The sequence below is a fragment of the Dipodomys merriami genome, unplaced genomic scaffold (genome assembly GCF_024711535.1).
Source record: "Dipodomys merriami isolate MVZ:Mamm:240054 unplaced genomic scaffold, mDipMer1.0.p SCAF_9, whole genome shotgun sequence".
In the NCBI taxonomy this organism is placed as follows: Eukaryota; Metazoa; Chordata; class Mammalia; order Rodentia; family Heteromyidae; genus Dipodomys; species Dipodomys merriami.
In genome coordinates this window covers 52,395,760-52,419,200 of record NW_027206512.1, presented here as the reverse complement: position 1 = coordinate 52,419,200, position 23,441 = coordinate 52,395,760, and the positions used below count along the sequence as shown (strand labels likewise).

At 46.2% G+C, this 23,441-nt stretch overlaps 2 protein-coding genes across 6 annotated transcripts in view; one reads left to right on the top strand and one right to left on the bottom strand.

The window, feature by feature from the left end:
• The window catches only part of Ccdc149 (coiled-coil domain containing 149), a 76,520-nt gene extending 67,061 nt beyond the window's left edge, over nucleotides 1-9,459 (bottom strand). For 3 of the 4 annotated variants that reach the window (XM_070012736.1, XM_070012739.1, XM_070012740.1), the window contains exon 1: nucleotides 9,331-9,459. In XM_070012736.1, the coding sequence (XP_069868837.1) occupies nucleotides 9,331-9,399 (69 nt within the window). In that variant the 5' untranslated portion in view covers nucleotides 9,400-9,459. The remainder of the gene's footprint in view (nucleotides 1-9,330) is intronic. The other variant, XM_070012737.1, reaches the window with a different exon arrangement.
• LOC138820840 (uncharacterized) lies at nucleotides 8,759-10,589 on the top strand. Of its 2 annotated transcripts, none has more exons than XM_070012742.1 (3): nucleotides 8,759-8,887; nucleotides 9,406-9,704; nucleotides 10,063-10,589. In XM_070012742.1, exons 1-3 carry the CDS (start codon nucleotides 8,837-8,839, stop codon nucleotides 10,106-10,108), a joined length of 396 nt encoding a protein of 131 aa, XP_069868843.1. In that variant the 5' UTR covers nucleotides 8,759-8,836; the 3' UTR covers nucleotides 10,109-10,589. The 2 variants fall into 2 exon arrangements, with proteins under 2 accessions (XP_069868843.1, XP_069868845.1); XM_070012744.1 differs by having other exon boundaries at nucleotides 10,010-10,589.
• The last annotated feature ends 12,852 nt before the right edge of the window (nucleotides 10,590-23,441 follow it).

Here is a 23,441-nt window from a genome sequence, read left to right as displayed (position 1 = left end):
GAACAAACTCAATTGTAATCATAAGGCAGGCCTCCATCCAGGCCCATCTCTGTAGCCAATGTGGTAACCAAAGGCTGTAATGACTGACTTGAGTAGATCGTGACTTTCTAGACAGACAGCAAAACCCTCAATGGCTACAAATCACCCATGGGCCACAAGACAATGAGGAATACAATGTATTTGTCCATCAGTATCATCACCTCTACCTTCACCACTAATCAAGATTGTGTTTATACAACAGCAAGGTGTGTTGTTGGGTCTACTCTTCTGCATGGACATCCACAAGATGTGACATTACATGAGAGCATCCCTAAAAACAGTCATTGCTGATGCAGGTAATATCAAGGCTTGAGTATTTCTCTCAGTAAAGACATTCAATGTGTGTGGGATCACCAAAATAGTAACAGCAGAATGGATTATTGAATATAGGACTTCAGCTGATCACTGAGAAAGATGCTCTTTTTAACTAAATGTTTTCCCACCCACAGCCTTTGCCTGAAAAATATCAGATGCAATCATTCCAATGTGGAAGAACAGGAAGGAAAATTGGAATTATAGTAAATTCTATATGAATCCTGGAGAAAGAGATTGTCATGCTGGGTCCCTGTCTCAGGCTCTGCTTCTCTGAAGCCATGGCACAAAACCTCTTTACTCCAGAATTGCTGTTTCCTGCCCCTCCCCTGGTAGCCACAACTCCATCCCATGAGAGAGGAGCTCACTAGCTTTGCAGGAACACTTGTCCAGACTCAGGGATAGCTCCTTCCTCTCCTAAGCTGCAGGTAAGTGCTAACTGATCAGTGTTTTAGGATAAGCTAAACAAGAACAGAGAGAAGAGCAGGTGGTCATAGATTATTTTAAGAGGTATGTGTGTTCTCAGCTGCAGCCAGGAAGAAGTGGACAACTTACCTGATGAGGTAAGCATGTGAGAATAAGGAAGGAATCAGAATGCATGTATAATCGGTTTGGCTGAAGCAGCCAATTTAAGAGAGGGGCAAAAAGACAGTAGACAGCTGGGGGCTGGTAGCTCCTGCCTGTAATCCTAGCTACTAAGGAGGCTGATACCTGGAGGATCAATACCATGCTAGGCAAAATAAAAGCCCTATTAACCAGGAAAAAATGCATGGCTCAAGTGGTAGAGTGCTAGCAGTGAGCAAGAAAGCTGAGCAAGATTGTAAAGCTCTGAGTTCAAGCCCCAGTACTGGTACACACACACATACACTCTAAGACAGACAGACAAGCAGTCAGACAGACAGGCTGACAGAAAGATGGGTCAATACAGGTAATGAGGAGCCACTAAAGATTTCTGAGTAAAAGAACCCTGTGAAAAATGTTAGTTCAGAGGGAGGTAGGAGAGGGAAGGATAGTGGGAGAAAAAAAGAGGCGGTAACAATGCCTGACAAGAACTGTACTCATGGGGTTGGGTTTGCCTTGCATGCATGAGGCCCTGGGTTCGATTCCTCAGCACCACATAAGCAAAAAGTAGGATTTCAACATGTGAAATTGGATGAAGAGTGTAAATAAATGTATATAAAAAAAGAAATGTACTCATTACCTTACTGATATAACCATAACCTCTCTGTACAGCATCTTTACAAGAAAATAAAATTTTAAAAAATGTTAGTTCCTTTGTTTTGAAGGGGGCTTAGCTGGCAATGTGTACAGAACACAGACTGGCTATATAAAGATCTGATATTGTGAACAAAATTAGGATGTGTGTTACAATAAAATAGCTGAAGATAATGGAATCAGATTAAACGAGGTGAAATGAAAATGGGAAGACGTGAAATAGAAAACAACCACAGGTTTGTGTGTTAGCCTTTCGCTACCATGACAAAATGCCTGCTATAAACCATTTAAAAGGAGGAGAGGTTTACGTTGGCTCATGCTTTCAGAAGTTTCAGTCCATGGTCAGCTGGATCCATTGCTTTGAGGCCTCTGGTGAGGCAAGAGACATTATGGCGGAAGGGCAGGGTAACAGAGAGTGTGGTTCACCTCATGGAGGCCAGGATATAAAGAAGAGGAGGAAAGGTCTGGAGACCAGATATAACACTCCAAAATCACATGTTGTTTTCATCATCTCCCAATAACAGCACCAGATTATGAGTCCACCCATGCACTAACCCGATGATTAGGCTGGAGTTCTCATGGTCCAATCACCTTGCTATCGATATTTTCAGTGGCTGGAGCCAAGCCTTCAATGCACGAGTCCTTTGGGGAATACCTCATATCCAAACCAGTCTATGTTTCCTGAGAACCAGAATCTCCTACCTACCCATGGTGCCAGGAGGATGAGGAGTTTCTCACCTAAGCAATGATCTCCTCTGTGAGACATCCAAAGCCCCAGATCACGGTGTACAACCAGATAGTGAGTAAGGAATGTCATTTACTATGGTCATTTATTCAAGGAGTAGCCAAAGTCCTCTTCTAATCTTTCAGCCAATGTATTTTATTCAATGTGAAAACTCACTAAGTTAATTTTTTTTCAACCTAATAAGAGTAGAAATTGTCAAATTTAGAAGCACATATGCGAAGTTCCCTACACAGGAGAGAACATGAATCCCATTAGTTAAAAATAGCAGTGTGCTCACTTTCCCCCACACGCTAATTTTAATAAACTTACTCTGAAATTAGCCTGCCACAATGAGGATAGCTGCTCATCAGAAATGCTCCCAGTGAGAACTAAGCTTGCCTTGCAAGAGTCAAAGTGTTCCTGGCGACTCTGAACAATATAGAGTTCTATACAAAACATGTCCTCTTCTCAAGAGTATGTTACCCCTACCTCCTGCCATCTCACCTTCACCAGGCTCCAGCCACCCGCCAAGGGCCATTCACTGTATTCTATCTTCCCAAGCTGGCTGGCTATGGAGTCCTGTGGGGTCTTCCCATAGCCACCCTATGCATTCTGGTGTTGTATTCACTTAGCTCTTCACTCTTTCTAATTTCCATGTGTTCATATACTCTGCACTTAACTGAGTACCTACTACCCAAGGCACAGCACTAAGGGCTAAGGTTATCAATGAACAACTTTGAGTCTCTACTCCCAAGAGTGTAAGACTTTGGGGATCTGGTAGAAAGATAGACAACCACGAAATACATAAAGGTTTGATTTCTGTCAAAGGAGAAATTGAGAAGACTGATGGGGGCAGAAAAGATGAGATTACTGGTAGCTCAATCTATTGAAGAAAATTTCAGTTTTAAAAAGTGACTACCATTTTCTGTTCCCTCCAGCAATGGAGAAGAACTTTCTGGTAACTCGTCTGTTTGCTGATTTTCTTATAGGCATGTTGAAGTTCTGTGGTCCAATTCACATTTCCCTGACTGATGGCAGTGAGCATTTGCTGGGGAGTTTAGATGCCATCCAAATCTCTTCTGCAGTACAATGTCTACTTACAACTGGCCCATTTTACTAATTAGATTAATTTCTATTGTTGAGTTATAAGAATTCTTTACATAGTCTGGATACAAGTTAAATATTCTGCACATACTCTTTCCCAGACAGTGGTTCCTCTATTCATTTTTTTAACAGACTCTTTTATAGGCAAGTAATTTTTAATTTTGACAACATTCAGTCTATCTTCTCTTGATGGTCCTGTAGATCTTACTTCTTAGAAGAACGTTCCCAATGGTAAGTTAATCACACACAGGTGAAGATTACATTTTCTCATCTCCCTCATAGCTAGGGGTAACTGTAGGATGACTGGACTTGCTATGGACTCCCTCTTTTCCCTTCCCTCTGGCCAGGACACAAAGGTGACAGCAACCTAAGTTAACCAGACAGATGAGGACCACACCAGAGGCAGAAGGGAGCAGCACAGGCAGAACCTTGAGTCCCGAAATGACTCCTGGAGCAGGACCTCCTCCTACCCAGACCACCACCACATCACATGACAGACATAATGTCACATGACAGACACACCCACATTGATCTTAATTAAACCATGACACCTCAGGAGCACTTATCTTAGACTTTACTCTCACAAATACACTCATCTACCGAGCATGATGTAGATATCCACAATTCTAGCTAGTCAGGAGACAGAGGAAGAAGAGCTACAATCAGACTGATCAGGCAAAAGTGCAAGACCCTACCCAAAACGCAAACTAAAAGCCAAAGGACTGGAAGGAAGTGTGACCCAAGTGACAGAGCACTGACCTAGCAAGTGTGAATCCCTAAATTCTATCCTGAGTCAAGGAAAAAAACCTTTCTTAGGAATAAACAATCCTCAATTGCTTGGTTCCAGGTGAGTATTGGGTGATGAATCTATGTAGACAAGCATACAATCGCTTCCCAAGGTTTCCTAAGGATCAGAATGACCCAGCAGTGCACGAGCCCTGAAGTAATTCAACTCTAAAATATGGATAAGCCTTTCCACCACCTTAGGGAAGAGCAAAGTATTCCTTGTCCAGAGCAAAGAAGAGTAACCCATCAGTCCATTCACCAAATGTCAGGAGGTTGGGGATGTAGAGGGAGCCAGGGAGGACAACAGTGACTGAGAGTGACGAGGAACCACATAATGGTCTGAAATAAGGAAAATATGATGATATGCAGCCCCCCTGTGACCCTGCCCATGACCCAGTCCATAAGAGGCAAAATTCAAATACAAGTTCAAGGGAAGGTTAATTCCACCACTACTACAACGGAGACTTTGAAGCCCATCAGAATCAGAGTTTCAGAACAAAAGAGAGGCGATGTCATTCCCGATCTACCAGAGCTGGTGTCCTCAGGTTTGTGTTCCTGTCCTAGTATCCACCCACCTGGCTGAGGGCTCAGCATGGAACAGCGGTGCTTTGTCTGAACCTCTCAGAGAGCACTTGTGAGGTGGGTACTTCAATTGTTCTGCTTAAAGGTGAGAAAACACAGAAGTTTCTCAGTGCAGTGATTGCCTCGGCACTCATTCCCCCTCTTCTGGAAAACAGCCTTCCGTTTTATTTGGGGATCTGCCCACCCCTACTCTCTAGGGAGCCTGGGCAGAGCACAGGTCAGTCTCAAGCCTAAGGTGATGAGGTCACTGCCATTTCTTGCAGGCCAGGTGAGTGTTCTAAAGGGCTTTGAATAGGGTATCCTCGGGGTTGTATGGAATCTGTTAGACGGGATTTTGTCTTTCCCTCTGGACTTGAAAGAATGGAAGACTGAGACAAGTCAGGAATCAAGCAGACTCAATGATGGAGAAAACCTGTCCTTTATTTTTTAATACTAGGGGTTGACTTGCTAGGAAGACACTCTGCCATGTGAGCTGCATCACTACCCATGTGCTGATTTAATTTTGAGACAGAGTTCCATGCTTTTGCCTGTGGCCAGACTCCAGACTGCAATCCTCCTACCTCTGCTGCCTGAGTAGCTGGGATTATAGGTATGCACCATCATTCCTGGTCTAAAAAAGAATTAATCATTTGAATGTTGAATCTGGCTGTGCTCAAAGATCCCCCTAATGTTAGAATGATGATGCTAACTAGGGTTAATTATACTACATTACCACATAGTGAAAAGCCACTCAAGCCACAAAACCAATCTTCTCATAGACCAGGAAGTTACGAGTCCAAAATCAAGGTTCCAGGAGCCCCTGCTCCCTGATAGAGCTCTAGAACTGAATGTTTCCTTGCCTCTCCCTGGTGCTGAGGGCTGCTGCAGTCTTTGGGGTTCTTGACTTGCAGCCAATAACTCCAACCTCTGCTCATCATCACTAGGCCACCTCCTTCTGCATCCTCACATAATGTGTGTGCTCACATTCCCCTCATCTTAAGACGCCAATCACTGGGTGATAGCCCGCCCAATAGGACCTCATCCTGACTCAATCATAGCTGCAAAGACAAGGCTGTGTCCACAAGTGTTCAGGGGAGGCTTTGAACACATCTTTGGGGGGCACAATTCAGCCCACCTCAGTGAATAAACAAAGTCCCTCTGATCTTAGCCATTCCACATTGGCTCTATGGTCATTTGTACCAAACCAGGATAGAGCCATGACTTGTCCCCATGTCTCTGATTATCTGGGCCAATGGCTCATGCCTGTAATCCTAGCTACTCAGGAGGCTGAGATATGAGGGTCGTGGTTCAGAGAGTCAGCCTGGGCAGGAAAATCCATGAGACTCTTATTTCCAATTAACCACCAGGGAACCGGAAGTAGAACTGTGGCTCAAAGTGGTAGAGCGCTAGCTAGTCTTGAACAAAAGAGCTCAGAGACAGCACCCAAGCCCTGAGTTCAAGCCCCCCTGCCTAACAAAAAGAAAATTTAAATATATATATATATATTTAAAATGTATATGTATGTACACACACATATACATACTCTGAGTCAAAGTCAACAACTGAGACCTAAAAGTGAATTTTCACCTTAACCCAACACAGGCCAGAACTCCATGCCTGCTCAACTTGGACCTCTTTACTTCAAGGCCTACGTCTCAAAGGCTATCATTTTAGCTTGAAGTAAAAGTGTGAAAATAAACCTGACTACGGCAGGCTCATTCTAAATGAAAACTGCATCCTAGAAGCCAGCAGAGGAAGCAAATGGATGGACAACTCAAGCCTCTAGGCACAAATACTAATGGAGCAAGGACCCCACATTGGAGGTAGAAACTGGAAACTGCAGAAACAGAACCCAGGCATCCCTGATCAGAGGTGTGATGAGACCTTCCCCAGTTCCCTCCACTGGGTCCCCAAATCACTGAGTAACACCACCAGCCACTGACTATATTCTTCCTTGAATCCTATTTGGCTGGGTATCGGATCTGGCACATATAACTGGATTATGGAAACTGCCACCTAAACAGATGGTCAGGTGATTCCCTTGGATGGCTATGCCTGTGAGGGAGACAGCTATGGGACCACACCATCCTCCCTTTCCAGCAGTGGGGGATACATAAACTAACTGCCACAAACTAGGAGCTTCACACAATAGAAATGGATTCTCCCACAGTGATGGAAGTCAGAAGTCCAAAAGGAAGGCCTCAGCAGGGTAGATTTCTCCTGGAGGCTCCAAGTGAGACTCTGGTTCAGGCCTCTTCCAGCTTCTCATGTTCTGAGACTGGCAGTCATTGGCTGGTGGCTGCACCACTGCAACTCAACCTCCATCTTTACTATGTCTCTGTCTTCCCATAGCCTTCTGCCTGAGTCTCAGATCTCCTTCCCTTCTCTTACAAAGTCAACAGGCCTTTGATTAGGATCCACCTTAAATCTGATGTCATTGTCGGACTCTTAACTTAATGATTTCTGCAACAACTCTATTTCCAAATAAAGTAACTCAGCACCAGAACTAGTAGTCAGCACTTGACATATCTATGGGGAGTTTGTGGACACATTTAATCCACTACAGTGGATTTAAAAAGAGACTCAGGAATTGTCATTTTTCACAGGTCCCCCAGATGACACCAACACAGATGACCTATAGGTCATCCTTTGAGAAAGCTGATCCAGTTGCTGTAGATTTAAAGATGGTCCCTTGCCTTGAGGAACATGTTGTCTAGTGGAAAATATTGACATATGAACCAAAAGCAACAATATAGTGACTAGTGGTATCAATTAAGGCTTTAGAACCAGAGAGATTAGGGTTCATGTCCGGCTTCCTTCACTTACCAGCTGTAGGGCTCTGAGCAAGTTTCTCAGCCTGCGTGGGCCACAGTTCTCTTGTCTGTATGAGACTATGTCAATGAGACTTATCCGTATTGGCTATGTCAAATGATTATCACTATGAGATTCAAGACACCTAAGGGAAGTACATAGCTACTTTATGGTAAAACGTTTAACATGGAGGATGCATTGAGGAAATCACCAGAAGGCAGAGAGCAAGTTGAATTCCTTGTCCCATTCCCCTCACCCCTGTCTGTGTATCATCCAAATTCCAGGTCTTCAGTGAATGTTTGTGGAAAGCACATTCCTCTATATTAGAGAAATTCAATTGCTATGGGAAGGGCAACTCTTGAAAAGCCCATTTCCCGATTCATAGACTGATTCAGGGAGCATTTATTGATCACCTACTGCTGCCAGCTCCGAGTGTAGGCAATGGGAATGGACAGCTAAAACAAACCAGAAAAACCACAGCCCAGCAAGGACTGTGACCAGTCAAGGCAGAGGCGGCCTCACCTCCAGGCATCCTTACGGAACATCCTAGATAATTTAGCATCCTCTACAAGTTCTTATTGTTTATTGTGTGACTCTTCCTAGTCTGCACCATTAAGCCTCATGAGTTCTGGGGAGGAAGAAGAAGGTGCTGTCTGTCTTGCTGACCATACAATTCCAAGAACCTAGCAAAACGGACATTGGATACCTACTTGTTGAAATGGTGACTATTCTATTGCTAATTCAGAGTGAACAGATCCAACCTCCCTATCTACTAAGTATAATTCGTGATGGGTCCAGAGACAAGGTCCCTGGCTGATCTGTTGGCTGACATTAAGCTGGACAGCTGGCGGAGACCGAGCTGGGCTTGTTAAACAACGTGTCCTAAGCCATATGTTAGGAAAGCTATCAACTGCTAGACCAAAAGTAAACACAGCACAGTACACTGGGGCATAGTAGCTCTACCAGGCTTCCTCATCGCGGATCCATTGCTCTGCACACAATGGACATTAAGTAGCCAGGTGACTCGGGGAGCTGCCAGCTAACACGGTAGGGACACGCAGGAGGGTGGGGCTTACCTGGGAGGGGTGGGGGGCAGGGAAACTCCTCTGTGGAGAAGTCCACAGCCTCTCTGGAGCCCAGAGGGTCAAGCAGACTGGAGGAGTGGCTTAGGAGCAGGCCCCTGTATACCTCATCACAAAAGCCAGGGCTGCAAGGAGTGTGTTGCACAGACCAAACCGCTTCCTGGACACAGAGGTGCACCGGCTGACACACGGAGGGTGCACAATGCACCACCAGGGTGGTGTCCAGTGGGTGTCCAGTGCTGCGAGGACTCGGGTACACCCCCCTCCCCCACCTCTCCTACAGGTCCACGGTGGGGGGGTCCCAAGGTGTTCACAGAGGCCGGGATCCCCCTCCCCCGACACCCCCAGGCCACACCTTCCCGTCTCAGCCCCACGCGTCCAATCGCTGGCCTCCAAAACTGCGGGGAGCCCGTGGCAGGTGGGGCTTGACTCCCTCCCTTCCCGATCCTGATCCTCGGGCGGCCCGGCCTCTCGGGCCTCCGGGAGAGGCCCCTCCCCAAAGGCTGGCACCCGCTGGCGCGGGGGGGGGGGGGGCAGGGGCCAGGGCTGAGGGGGGCGTCCCCACGGCCCCGCCAGGGCGGGAGGGACCACGCACGCACCGGGGCTGGGGGCGCGGGCTGCATCCGGGCGCTGCGCCCGCGCCCCGCGCCCGCACCCCGCGCCCGCACCCGCGCGCGGCCCGCGCCCCGGCCTCACCTCGCTCACCAGCCCCTGCCAGTCGCTCTCGGTGCGATCGCCGTCCATGGCCTCCTCCTCTTCCTCCATGCGCAGGCCGGCTCCTCGGACGCCTTCCTCTCCGCCTCCGCCTCCGCCTCCGCCGCCTCCGTCTCCCGCCCCGCGCAGCCCGGGAGGCCCAGTGCCGCCGCTCCGCCGCCGCCGCCGCCGCCGCCCGCGGCCGCCCGCGCGGTGGCCTCCACGTCAGCCTCCGCGGAGGAAGAGGAGGAGGAGCCGCGGGCCGCCGGGCCCAGCCACCGCCAGGGCCGCGTCCCGGGACCTCCGGCCCACGGACACCCCCCACACCCCCGTCCCACAATTACCACCCCTGGACGAGAGGAGACCTTGGTGGACAGGTCTGCGCCCTCCCCGCCCCCCCAGAAAAAACCGATCCCCAAATCCAGCCCCCAGTCCCCCCTCCCCAAGCCCCACCAGGAAAAGGGCTTTAGAACAGGCCTGGCTCAGGACAACAAATACTTGTGCAGCGCAGGAATGAATGAACCACGTTACCTCTACCTAACACTTCTTAATGATAGTAATACCTGCAGCTATGTATGCGTGTCATATATTTTTTTAAAAAGCGAATGCAAACTTTGAAAATAAAAGCATTATTTAATTCTGAATGGGGGGGCGGGGATAAAAACCTCTCTTGTGCTTGCAGTGAGTCCAAAAAGCTGTTAAAGAAGTTGGCATCCAATTGAGGCTTTCTCCTAGGAGGAAAGATGGAAAGAGATTACGCAGAGAAGTGAGTCTCACCTGAGTGGTATGAGTTGAAGCAGGTGCACCTGTGAGGCCGGAAGCCTGGAATCACCACCAAGAGGGAACCTTCCAGACTTTGCCAAACACCATCTCTGCAGGGGAACTGGAAAAGTCATACCCCCATTTTATAATGGGCAAGCATTACAACCAACTTTATAACTTTTGAGCTCCTGTTGACTGTGGATCACTCTCATGAAAGAGATATAAATTATCCTCATCTAGCATATGAGGAAACTGAGGCCTGAGAAACAGCACACGCTTTAACTAGGCTTTAACTAGGCCGTTGGAGCTCGAGGATCTTGTGAGCCTGAAAAGGGAAGTTGTCATGCCCCAGAGGTGGAAATACTGAACTCTGTTCTTGGCCTTTGCGTTTTGATAGGTTGTTGGCAAGATGGCAGCCCTTCCTGATCACTGCCTTTACCTCTAACTTTGACTTCGGGCTCAGTTAGCTGACTTGCTTTGACCAAAGCCATGTTTGTACATTGTACTTCCTGATTTATAAAAGAAAAATGTTTCTAAAACAAATGTGTCCTACTCTTCCTAGAAAGCTATCCTCACCGCCATCATGGAAACCAGCTTAGAATAGCTTTCTGGATAAGGGAAGACTTCCAGCCAACTGCAAACCAACCACCTAGATGCAGGAGGGAGGCCACACCCCAGCTAAGCATGAAAGTGTGTGGCTGAGCCCAGCTGTGACCACAGAACTGCCCAGCTGGGCCTTGCCCTTTGCTTACCTACAGGATCATGTACTAAGCAAGTGGTTCCTTAAACCACTGAGTTTGGGGGGATGGTTTGGGGCTAAATCAACAGGTCACTGACATAGATAATGACCTGAATGACCTGCCTCTCCCTAGCAGGCTTGAAGAACAACTGTGCCTAACATCAGACTCTATTGGGGTCCTCAGCCAAAGAAGCTTCTACAATAGACTCTAGGAAGACAGAAGCTCATCTACTAGTCAGCACATTGATTTCATGCCTACTGCATACAAAAACTATACTTGTCCAGGGGAAGGTCACAAATTCTTTAGCCTATGGTACCAGTCCTGGAGGGTTTGTAAGCTAATACTCAAATAAGAACAAATAAGAAAAGAATAATTAGTAGCTTCTCACCTAACAGACTCTTTTCAATGGGGAAGGTAGAAAGAAGGTCAGTGAGGGTTAACTTAGTGACAAGCCCTTGTTCCTAACAGCCTGTCTCTTTCCAAAAAAGCGAAGTATTGTCTGCCAATAGAGTGCCCTCTGGCAAACCATCTGCTTACTTTCTGACCCTTCGGTGAAATAGACCATAGGGGAAAGTGGGCAGCACTTGGCCCATCTGCCTTCTTCTCTGCTGGCCTTCAGGTAAGAAAGCCCTTCTGGTTACCTGGTTTAGCTGAGTCTTTCAGTGCTCAACAAGACACGGTGAATTTTTAAATCAAGCTGTCTGTGACTCCAGTGCCTCCACTTGCTTTTCTTCCCTGAAATAAGTCAGACACTCATTCAAGTATTTGAAAGTAAAAATCAGGAAGAAAAATAACATGTGCCAGGCCTCTATCTCGACCCCAGCACACCGGGGATCTGTCCACACAGTTGAACTTCCATCTTGGATGCCAGAGTTCTCCCTGAGAGTTTTCTGGGCTCAAGTGCCCTGCTGGATAGATGCGATGGAATCACATCCATTGCTCCAAGGCAATGCAACGACCAGCCATTCCTCCTCTTCCTTAAATCTCTATTCATCTATTCTGTGGCCTGACCTTGAGTAAAAATAATAACGACAATAGTAATAATAATAATAAAATCCAGTTTTAGCTTTTAGGCACCTATAGACACCTCATCAGCAGCAACCCTAGCTGAATAAAAGTAAACAAAATGAATTACACTGTGGTTAGCTGTTTTCAGTTTTAAAAAATAATGAAAATAATTCACCAACTATCTTGAGCTCTCACAAAAAATATGTCCTGCCCAACACCCACAGGACCCATTCAAAGGCAGGCTTCCTGTCTCCAGTGGCATGAAGAATGGAAAGTCGGCTTTAGTCTGTTTTTGCCTCCCCTTAGCTTTGTGGGGGAAAAAAATCACCCCTTGGGATGCAATTTTTCCATATGTATGCATAGCCCCAGGGCTACTTTTATTGATTTATTTATGTGTCACTAAAGTGGTAGATAAAAATGCTTAGGTGCTGTTGAATGATGGGCCTCACTTTTAAAAGTTGGAGAGGAATTTAGATGTGGAAACTCCAAAATAGCTTAGTCTTAGAAACTGAACTCATCCACATTGAAGAACACAACACAAAACAAAATCTCTGGAGAAACTGGCAAAGAAAAAGAGGATCTGGATGGGTAGAAATGGAAGCCTCTCGTTCTACGTTCTCTGCTGCCTGGAGCCCTCGTGCTGGCCTGGTCTCCTAGACACAGGGGAGAAACTCAGAGCATTTGGGTTGACTTCTTCAGGCAGTATTTTCTATTTGTAATGGGGCTGCCCAAGCAACAATGTCAGAGTTCTCCTTAAAGGATAACTAAGCAAACGTCCAGGAGAGACTTTAGCTTGGCTTCTTCTAAACTGCAGAGTTAGAGTGATATTTATGGGGCCCTTCTTTTCCTAGTCAATTTTGTCCAGCCAGAATTAAGAAACCCAATCTGGGAAGAAAATGATTCTTAATGGTTTGTGGTTTCTAATGGAGTGTGTGTGTGTGTGTGTGTGTGTGTGTGTGTGTGTGTGTGTGTGTGTGTGTGTGTGTGTGTGTGTGTGTGTGTGTGTGTGTGGTGTGTGTGTGTGTCTCCTCAGTTCTTGCTCTTACTCTTGCTCTTGCTCAGCAAAGACCATTTTGACAGGTTCTGCTAAGGCTCCTCCAAGGCCTCATTGCTAAGTTCACTTGCTTTTGATTTTAGCCTGGGTTGGGGGGCTACAGGGCCAGGTGTGGATGCACTGCAGCTGCGCCTCCCTGCAGAACCTGAGTGAGACCTGAGGGCTTCTAGCCACTGGCCTCAACTCTGTGAAAGATAAGCCTCCCTTTCTTCCTCTACCTGGAGCTTTCTGTAAGAGACCGCAACCATCCTTTTCCTACAAACCCACTGCAGATGGTTGCTGGAGAGGCAGAGGGAGATTCTAACCCTGGTCCTGATTCTGAGCATCCTCTGTCTCTCAACACTCTGAGCTCCTGACCCACCTCCACCTCCATCCACTACGCCAACTCCAGCTAAGCCCTTCCAGCCCCGCAGCAAACAATCACCAGCATGCTATCCCCAACACTCCCGCTGGCTGCCAATCAGTAGAGCCACAGGGGCTGGAAGGAAGTTCCACATCCTGCTGAACCACAAGAGAGATGCTCAGAATGACTGAGTGGGGCTGATGACCGCCTGGCAAGCAGGGGGATCCGCCGTTGCCGCTTGAGGGAGCGTGGGCTTGGGCATGATCATGGGCAGCAATGAAGAGGAGCAGAACTAGGAAGTAGACTGAGGCAGCCAGGAAGGAGGTGATGCCGAGAGAGAGTGTGCATCAAAAAAAGAAAAAAAAAAAGAATGCTGCAAAACAACCAAAAACCCCAGGCAAAGATGGGAGGAGAGTGAGGAGAAATTGGACCAGCTCCACCTTTGAAGGAGTTAAGTGGACAAAGTCAGGCAAAAGTCACTCCAATTATTCAAATTTGGTGTACTTATTGATAATGCATGTCATTTCTTCTGCAGGGGGCGGGGATCTGATTCAGCACACATTTGATGTAAATGTATGGAAATGGCAATGTGGAGAAGCTGCAGGTCCTGAGCTGCCAGGCTGGGGGTCCGCTGTGGCCCTCTGTGACGGGAGGTGACTGCTATCTGGATTTGGGGAACTGAAAATAGAAACGTCTGACTTGGGGGGGTCACTGGCCTCGCCTGCAGGTCAGGAGAGGGGCTGACCCTGTCGCTCTACAAAACTTGTGGGGGAATAAAAAAGGAAAATGGCTGATTCAGTGTCCAAAATAGGGTCACCTACATTGTCCTCCTGTCTAATTTTTTTCTGAGGTGGGGGGAAGGGAGGAGAAGGGCAGTTTTTACCCAGCAGCTAGGGGCAGGCTATTTGAATAGAAAGGAAAGGAAATAAAGGAAGAGAATTAATATGATCGGCAACCTAGTATGTGTACAAAATTAGCTAGTGACGCAGCAGAGTTATTTTTCCTTCTGTACTGTGGAAGAGAAATGGGGCTTCGGGAGGAAAAAGGAGATGGAGAGGGTAGAAAGGGGGCACCCTACGTGCACAGCTAGAGCTGGTGAAATGTTTATCGTCCATTAAGCTGTCCTTCAGAGCTCCAGATGTCAGTTTTTACCAGCCCTCCTCATACCAGAGGATGGCCTCATGTCTCCCAGTCCATAGCAGCCTTTCTAAGCCTGGCTGTGTCTGAGTGTCTCCTAGAAGCTTTCACTGGTCAGCAGTTGTGTCTCTGGTCCAGGCTTTGCTTTGCAGCTTGCAATCGCATACTGAAATGAGAGTCAAGACACCACAGGGAAGGGGCTGAGCCTGGTGATGAGTGTGCTTGCCTGGCATGTACACACTCTGGGTTTGATCCCCAACAAGGTATAAAGCCATTATTCCTCGTGGAGACAAATGTAATCCTGCCAGTTCTTGCCTTCTGCCAAAGTCACTTTTCCTTTCCCAATGTTCCAACCATTGTGGGACCCTGAGTTGTGAAGATCACTGAGTCTGGGGGTAGACAAAGAGGAGTTTGTTTACAGCCCAAGGCCGTGGCTGGTGAGCGGGTTTAAGCAGGGCTTCAGAAGTGGGAGTGATTGGCAGCCCTTGGTGACACTGATTACAATGCTTTGACCTAATTTGGTCGGACTTCTCTCTGACAGAAACCAAAATGGCAGACAAACATGATTCCGAGATTGTCAACAAAGGTATTTGGCAGCTTGAGGTATTCCCTGCTGTCACCGCTGATCTTTGGGAAGAAGGCATACACATGGCACCTCTGTGATCTCAAGTGACACCATGATTGTCACTTCCAAAGCACATTGGTCCCCACGAGATGGGGACAGTCTTAAGGTAAGGTAAGAGAGTGTTACGGGGTCTCCTTTAACATATGGGTCATTTATTCATTCAGTGACAATCTTAGACAATAAGCAAGGCTGTGTGGGCTAAGACCTAGTCGTCAACCTCAAGGGGATACCAGTGTGGTAGCCATGGTCTTACGACGCTTAACACTGGAGAAGTGTGGAGAAATGCCCAGAAAGGGGCTCTGCAGCTGTGATATGACACACCGCCTTCTCTTTCGCAGCTGGAAATAAACCGTGAAAGTTAGAGCCATTTGACATACTGAAAAATGGCCAATTTCATGTTGCAGTTTTTTTAATCTTTAGGAGGAAAACTTTAAAAAAAAAGGCTCATTTGGAAAGGCTCAAACATTTTCAAAGATACAGAAAGTGTGAGCTGAGCAGTTTGCTCATCACATACCAGAACACTTAAAAGGGGGAAGTCGTGGCCCCTATCCAAGATGGAGCAAGCAATAAATGGGCAAAACTTAAACAAAAAAAAAAGCAGTGGATGGACAGGGAGTGTAGCAGCCTGGAGTTTTAACTGAGTTTTACCACAAATTATCCTTTTATTTCTCCATTTGCAAAAATGGTAGCCAGCAACAAGTAATGAAAACTAATGGAAATAAAATCAGTTGAATTTAGGATTCTATACAGTAGGAAGGTTTTGGGTTTTGTTGTTCTTTGTTGTTGCTGTTGTTTTAGTTTTTGGTCTGTTTGTTGTTTTTTTGCCAATCCATAAGTCCCTTAAGCAAAAACTGTGGAACAGTTAAGTCCCTAAGGAAACAATTCCTGGGCAAGGTGAAAGACATGTAAGTGTGGAAGAGAAGGTAGACCATCCATAACAGATATAGAAACACTACAAAAGCCTCCAGATCCTGCCATGCAGAGAGATGAGATGGAGAACAGTATGTCCCAGCTCTGCTGAAAATAAACTCGTGTGTGTGTGTGTGTGTGTGTATGTGTGTGTGTGTGTGTGTGTGTGTTCCTCTGAACCCCACATGCCCTGAACAGTGCCTAGCAAATAGTAGCTACTTAATAAATGTTTGTGGAGCTTGATTGAAATGCTATTCTCTTCAACAGTCGTATGAGCTGTTGTTGAGTGAACACTTGCCACCTGGCAGGTACTTTGCTGCTCACCTAATGGGTGGGTGTCACTACAAAGAGTCTTCATAAAACCATGCAATCATCTGTCATTATCTCAAGTATTAGAGTACAGGTATCTGTCTTAATCCTGTTATTCAGCAGGAGGGTTAGTTAGATTTTTTCATTCTGTGGCCAAATACTAGCGGAGAAAAGGGATTTATTTTGGCTCCAAGTTTCAGAGATTTCTATTCATGGTCAGCTGGGTCTGTTATTTCTGGACTGAAGCAGGGTGAAGCAAAGTTGCTCACCTCATGGCAGCCAGAGAGCAGAGAGAGATAAAGGGGACTGAGACAAAATATATTCTCCCAAGAACATACAGCCAGTGATGCCATTTCTCCTTGTAGGCCCCACCTGAGCAAGTTTCCACCACCTCCCAACAATGCTATCAAACTGTGAGTCCATCTATGAGTTAATCCTTTGATGGGGGCAGACCAGTCATGGCCTAAACACTTCTCCGTGACTGAACCTGCCGGGTGGGGAGCAGGCCTTCAGTATATCAGCCTGCAGGGGACACTTCATACCAAAATGGAAACAATAAGTAAAAGCCAGAAAAGCTCTATTGTTAAAATATGAAAACACTTCCACACAAGCTAATAAATAGCAGCTGTTCTGTGTCCTCTGCCCTCACACTTCTCCACACTGAGCAGCTATCTAGCCTGGAAGAGACCCAGGTAGGCAACAGGCAACACCTGCAGAACCTTCCATGGCTAGCCCCACCATGCCTCTTGCTCTCCATGCATCTCTGGCCCAGTTTTCCACGGTCTTAAGAGAGTGACAAGCTCAGTGTGCTGCTAGTACAGGTGGTGTCAGGATCTGGGAAGGTCAGTGTTGACACCTTTCTAGCTGTGCTGAACTGGCCCTAGTCTTCAAGCACTAGTGAGCTTGCACTGGGTCACCTACAGGAGTGATGCCGTCTACCATGCACTAATGGGCTGCTTGGATGATCTGTATTTGATCAAAAAAGGAAGGTGAGCATTTTAAATTTTGGGTTTTTTTCCAGTCCTGGACCTTGAACTCAGGAATTGGGCATTGCCCCTGAGCTTCTTTTGCTCAAGGATAGCAGTCTATCACTTGAGCCATGGTGCCACTTCTGGCTTTTTTTGTTTATGTGGTACTGAGGAATCCAACCCAGGGCTCCATGCATGCTAGGCAAGCATTTTACCACTAAACCACGTTCTCAGACCACTTTCAAGTTTTTAAGTGACTTAGCTGATGTCAAATAGTAAGAGGTGAATCTAGACTAAATTGCCTCCAAAAATTGTAATTCCCACCTTTGGACTCAGCTATTAGCTAGTTGGCTACAGGTGCTGTGATTAAAAAAAAATAAAAATAATAATAATAAAAAGAGACCCTAGGTTTAGTGGTTTAAATAGCAAAAACTGATTGTCTCATAGTTTTGGAGGCCAGAAGGCCTCGAGCTGTTGGCTGGGCTGAGATGAGCTGTTTCATGTCTGCCTTTGTGACTTATAGAGCACCATCTTCCCCCTGTGTCCCATCCTGTTATCCTTTATATGCATGTCTGTCTCTGTGTCCTTTTATCAGGTCGCTGGCCATATTGGATTAGTAGCCCATCCGACTTCAATATGACTTTATCATAACCAATTCCATTAGCAATGACCTTATTGGTAAAGAAGGTCACCTTGGAGGTATTGGGGTTAGTATTTCAATATATGAGCTGAGGTTAGGGGAGACACACCCAACTCAGCCACCTCCTCGTCTGGATTTTCTTGAGTAGCTCATTGGAGATAAGACGCTCCTGGATACCCTGCCCCAGGTGGCTTCGAATTGTGCTCCGCAGATCTCAGCCTCCTTAGTGGCTAGGATTACAGGCCTGACGCCAGCATCAGCAACTACCTCCTTTTCAGTGAGGTTTCTCCCCATCTCACTGAAACAGTGAATTAATTGGGGGTCTATGGAAATCATGTGGAGAAAGTTAACATTTACAGATCTACTGGGTTCCAGCAGATGCTCAGCCATTCTCAAGGCTTCTCTGCTGGCCCTAGTCAGCAGTGGTAACAAGACAGTAGTATCTGCCCTCTTCCCGCACTGTCTTCATCTTACTATTGTGCCAACCCCTTCTGACATCTCATTGAAGGCTGTGTGATAGGGCGTTTTTGACTCATTTTTATTCTCTTTCATCTTCTCCAATGTCCTTAAGCTCACTGCTGTTTCTACCACCAGTGGCTGGCCCTGAGTCAGCTCCTGATCTTCCAGCAGTTCAATGAACTCTGCAGCCTGTGAGATCCTGAACTGTCGGTCACATCTGAGGAATGCCTTCTTGGTTCCAAGGAGATGCTTCAAAGGCTGTCCCGCTGCATGCTCAGGGGAAGTCGAGTCTGCAGAACCTGCCTCTCCCAGGGGCTCCAGCCACCGTCTGAGCGCAGGAGACAGCTGTCTAGTTTTCTTCCGCATCCCTTTGAAACACACAGTCACCTTGGTCTCGCGCACGCGCGCTGTCTTCAGACTTGGAAACTCATTGAACCCAAAATGTCTACAACTTATTTTTTCCCCTTAGATTTTCCTTTTTTTTATTATTGATTTTCCATTTTTAGCACAAGATTGATCACCAGCAAAATACCAATTTACATACAGATTCTGCTAAACTCAGCACCCTCTGTACTTGGGACTTTGTTCATCCATAAACCAATTTTTTAAAGAGAGAGCGAGTCTATTATCAGAAGCGTTCCTGATGACACTGGAGATGGTCTATGGGGAACAAACCCTGGAGGGGCGCAGCCAGGTGGGGTGAGCCTGATAAGTAGGGAGCCAAGGTCGTCTCTGGGCAATACCCACAGAGCTAGGTCAATGGTTTGCTGAATTCTGTGGCCATCAGCACAAATCCTGCAAGCCTTGGTCAGCTACCTTCCATGTCCATTCAGCAACATTCCTCAATTACTTTGTGAGTACCTACTGTGTGTCAGGTACTGTTTGCATACTAGGAATCAAGCAGGGAATGGTGGCATGGAGTTTGTCCAGGTGATTGCTCCAATACAAGGGGGAGTATAAGTGTTATTTAACCACTAGAGTGATATGTGCTTACAAAAGAAAAACACCAGGTTTAAAAAACAAAAACCACCACCGTTTAATAAGGGATTTAAATGAAGTATCATTGAAAGCAATGAAGGATGGCCAAGTGAGAACACAGTTGAGAAGGGGCACCCAGGGCCCAGAGAAGGCAGGGGGAAGAGGGGGCGGGATGAAGACGGGCTAGCTTAACACAAAGAGTTTGGGAGAGGTCGATGGGAGATGAAGTGGGACAAAAGACCCGAGCCTTGACCAGGTTAAAGAAGTTAGAATTTATCACACAAGCCTTGGGAGCCTTTGAAGGTTATATTAGCATTAAAGTTAAGCTTCAGGAACAAAGAGACCCAAATACATAGTGGCTTGACAAAGGAGGATTTTAATTTCTCCCTCCCGTGAGGGCCAGCCGGGCAGCCTTGCTCCCCAAGTTCACTCAACCCTCCAGATTCTGAAGGTCTTGTGATTCTTCTTCTGCTGAGGATCTTGTTCTCAAATGAAGATTTAAAAGCCGGATTTCTAGCATGTCCATGGAAAGAGAAGGAAGTCCAGGAGATTTCCTTTAAGTGAGACGGAGGTGGCCTATATCCTTTATATTCATATTTCATGAATCAGTCCTTAGACAACAAGGCCATAGATTGTTTTCCAGAGGTAGCTAAGAAATATATTCCCTAGCTGGGGGGCGGAGGGGGGGAGTGGAGCAACGTGCCTAGAAGAGACAGATCAGGGGTTAGGAGGAAAGTGCCCATCTTACTCAAAGGGTTTTAAGTCCTAAAGGGATGAAGTAATTTCCAAGTCTTTGAAGGTGAAGAAGGATCTGGGAAGTTTCTCAGACTAAACCTCTCACAAATGTGAAGACCAAACAAGGCCCAGGGTTCCCCTTACCCTCCTCCATCTCAGTCTTCATCCTATGGAACATCTCCTTGTGCTCACTAATCCTCTGTCCAAGAATCCTAGCCAAGAGCCAGTAGCTCACACCTCCAATCCTAGCTACACAGGATCTGAAGATCATGATTTGAAGCCAGCCCTGGTAGACATATCCAAGAAGCTCTTAGCCCCAATTAACAAGCAAAAAGCAGAAATTGGAGGTTTGGTTCAGGTAGTAGAACACCAGCCTTGAACAAGAAAGCAAAGTGAACTGGGCACGGGTGGGTCACACTTATTATCCTAGCTACTCAGGAGGCTGAGATCTAAGGATCACAGTTCAAAGCCACCCTAGGCAGGAAAGCCCATGAGACTGACTCCTATGTCCAATTAAACTACTCCACCTCAAAAAAATATCTAAAAGTGGAGCTGTGGTTTAAGTGGTAAAATGCTAGCCTTTAGCTAAAAAGCTCAGGTACAGTGTTGGGGCCCTGAGTTCAATCCCTAGTACTAGTGCAATTAAAACATTTTTTCAACAAACACTAGGCAAGTTCAGCATGCTAGCCTCATGGTGCATATCACCTTGGAAGAGCCAAGCCTCAATCAAAGGCAGCAGCATGCAGGGCAAAGATGTCATTGAAAGGTGCACTCTTACCCACTTCTGACCTTGGTGTGGGAACACTCAGCGGCTAAGACTGTCGCCTAGAACGCTTGTCTGTGATCTTTCCATTAGGCTCTTTTTCTTCCTAGCTGGGAAATCTTGAGGCAGTAAATCTCTCATGTGGTACAAGAGGTACATGCAGTCACAAGAATTAGGATTTGAGTGAAAAGCGTAAGAACTACATAGCCCGGTCTTATCTACCCTCAGAAGTCATGCAGCAACATTTCTACCAATTTGTTGTTGTTGTTGTAGTGAGTAAAACAACAATAACAACAACAACAAACCTGCCCACATTCCACTTTGTGATAGGAGTATTACGTTCCATCTCAGTGGAGCCTATGGGCTGGAAGAAGTGATTGCATTGCAATTGTCCTTGAAGAAGACTGTGTATCCGAGGATCACAGGGCTGGGCATTCCAGAGGACACATGAATGCTCCCTGTTGCTGGAAAAATGGTGGGTTCCCATCATACAGGAGTCTATGGAATGGGAGACTTGTGGAGGCCATCTCCAAAGAACAGACTCTGTCATGTGCAGGAAGGTCATCACTGATGAAGCAGCACTGAATCTCAGTTGTGTTGATGGCTAGACCCCTTGCTTCCTTGCTGGGTCACAGTGATGAGTCAACAGCATCATTTGCATGAATGAAGGACCTTATGTTATTAAAAAAAGAAAACTTGAAGCTAAGGCAAGAAGCCAAATTCAGCCTCAATTGAACATCCTCTGTATTATAAATGCAGCATAAATATATGTTTTGCACAGCTCTCGCAGAGCAAACAGCTGCACTTATTTGCGTCCAAAAACATGGCCGAGTTCCAAACTATAAGCAAAAAGGAAGGAACTCAAGCAAACTACTCAAAGTTCTCTAAGTGTGAATCTTCATTAAAAAAAAAAAAAAGAGTTGTAAGGTTGATTAAAGCAGGTGTGGAAATCTTCTTCTAGCCTGAAGTGTTCCACTTACAAGCACCCCCCTGCCATATAACGATGTCACTCTCTGGGAATTACTTGTACATTTTCCTAAGTCATCAAATGCCTATTCAACATCTTTCTGGAAACATGATCCACCATTCTCTCCCCCATCTCCAAGAGACAGCAACTCAGTATCAAATCTCATTCTCTCTCTCTCTCTCTCTCTCTCTCTCTCTCTCTCTCTCTCTCTCTCTCTCTCTCTCTCTCTCTCTCTCTCTCTCTCTCTCTCTCTCCTTTCCTTCTCTTCCTTCTTCCCTCACTGCAAACACACACACACACATACACACACATTTTCCTGTACCACTCTGGAGCCCGTTAGAGTTCCTTAGATTTTTTTTATTGAATGAGTAGATTAGTATTTTTTTAATCCCTACAACTTGACTTTAGGAAAAGTCCAGCCTCTATACTTGAGCACATGCATGAAATCTATTCATGCTATGTGAATTCCTTCCTTTTGTCTCCTGAATATACAGTCTAGAAGAAGGATAGGCCTAGAGAACCTTGGTGTGCAACTGCTCACCTCTTTCCCTTCACCGGTGTAGTCTATCTGTGGTCTGGGAATCTAAAAATGTCAGGCAAGGCATTGTTCCCTGCAAGTTTACATTAGCAAGAGAGCTCTTTGAAACGAGTCTATTACATCTTTATGTCTCTGCACGTAAACTAGGTCTTCTCTGAAAAAACTCAGTTCAAACTTGATTTGAAAACAAATCAGAAGGGAAAGTATGTGCAGAGTATACTAAATGCTTCTCTGGTGATACATGTAATGAATAGTGTGGCATAAAGGAAATGAACATTTTTACGAAGTGTTGATGATACAGGTTCCCACAAAGGAGGAGAGGGAAAGCAAAGGGAAGGCAGAGTCAGGGCAAGAGGTATAAGCTGGTTTGAAGGATGCCCAGGAATTCCAGAAAAATAGTACGTGTACTAGAAGAAGGCTTGGGCTCACTGGCTCATTCTGCCAAGAAGTGAACCTGACCAGAACTCTCATCACCACTGAGTATGTGGTTACTTCCTGTGATACCTGAGGAACTGACAGCGGTGCTGGCATGGTCCTCATAAGGCAGAGAGTCTCTCTCCCCATCTTTCCCCCATGTGTCCAGGAGCAGAGGGGAGTCCAGAAAGCAGAGAAGCCAAGAACCAAGGAGTGGGGTGAAGTCTGAAATTGGCCGGGCTGCATATACCCATTTTCGAGGTGGCATTTATAGTGAGCTGAATGTTCTTGTGTGATTGCTCAATCAGAGGCATCTGCAGGTAGCTAGAGCGGCCTGCACTTGAGTAGCCTATCTACCTAATTTAAATGAAGAATCAATGAATAGTATTAGCATGATTCTCAGCACTTGTGCCTGGTACTTTTATGGAAGGCTGAGTCTGGGAAGCACAGCTTCCACCCCAGCACTAGTTGTCTGGTGACAATTTTCACACTTCTTTTATTTTTTAATTTAATTTGATTGTTATGAAGGTGTCGTACCGGGGGAGTACATTTCTCTTTTTTTGCACAATGTTCCCCCTTCCTTCACTTTCTCCAAGTTTCTCCCTCCGATCCCTGCCCATAAGCTACATATCTTTCATTTTCCACATAGTAAATACTGCATGGTGACAATTTCTTGCCTCATCTAGACCTGATCAAAATGTGCTGTTTTGGGCCCTTGTATTTTCCAAAGCCAAGGTTCCCTGCCAGTTGATTTTCAGACAGTCC

Excerpts from the sequence above, each read along its gene's own strand:
- LOC138820840 (XM_070012742.1), top strand. The coding sequence starts at position 8,837 with ATGCACCACCAGGGTGGTGTCCAGTGGGTGTCCAGTGCTGCGAGGACT. Across the intron at positions 8,888-9,405 it reads CCAGTGCTGCGAGGACTCGG|GCCGGCTCCTCGGACGCCTT; the intron begins GTACACCCCCCT and ends CTCCATGCGCAG. Across the intron at positions 9,705-10,062 it reads GAGGAGACCTTGGTGGACAG|GAGGAAAGATGGAAAGAGAT; the intron begins GTCTGCGCCCTC and ends GCTTTCTCCTAG.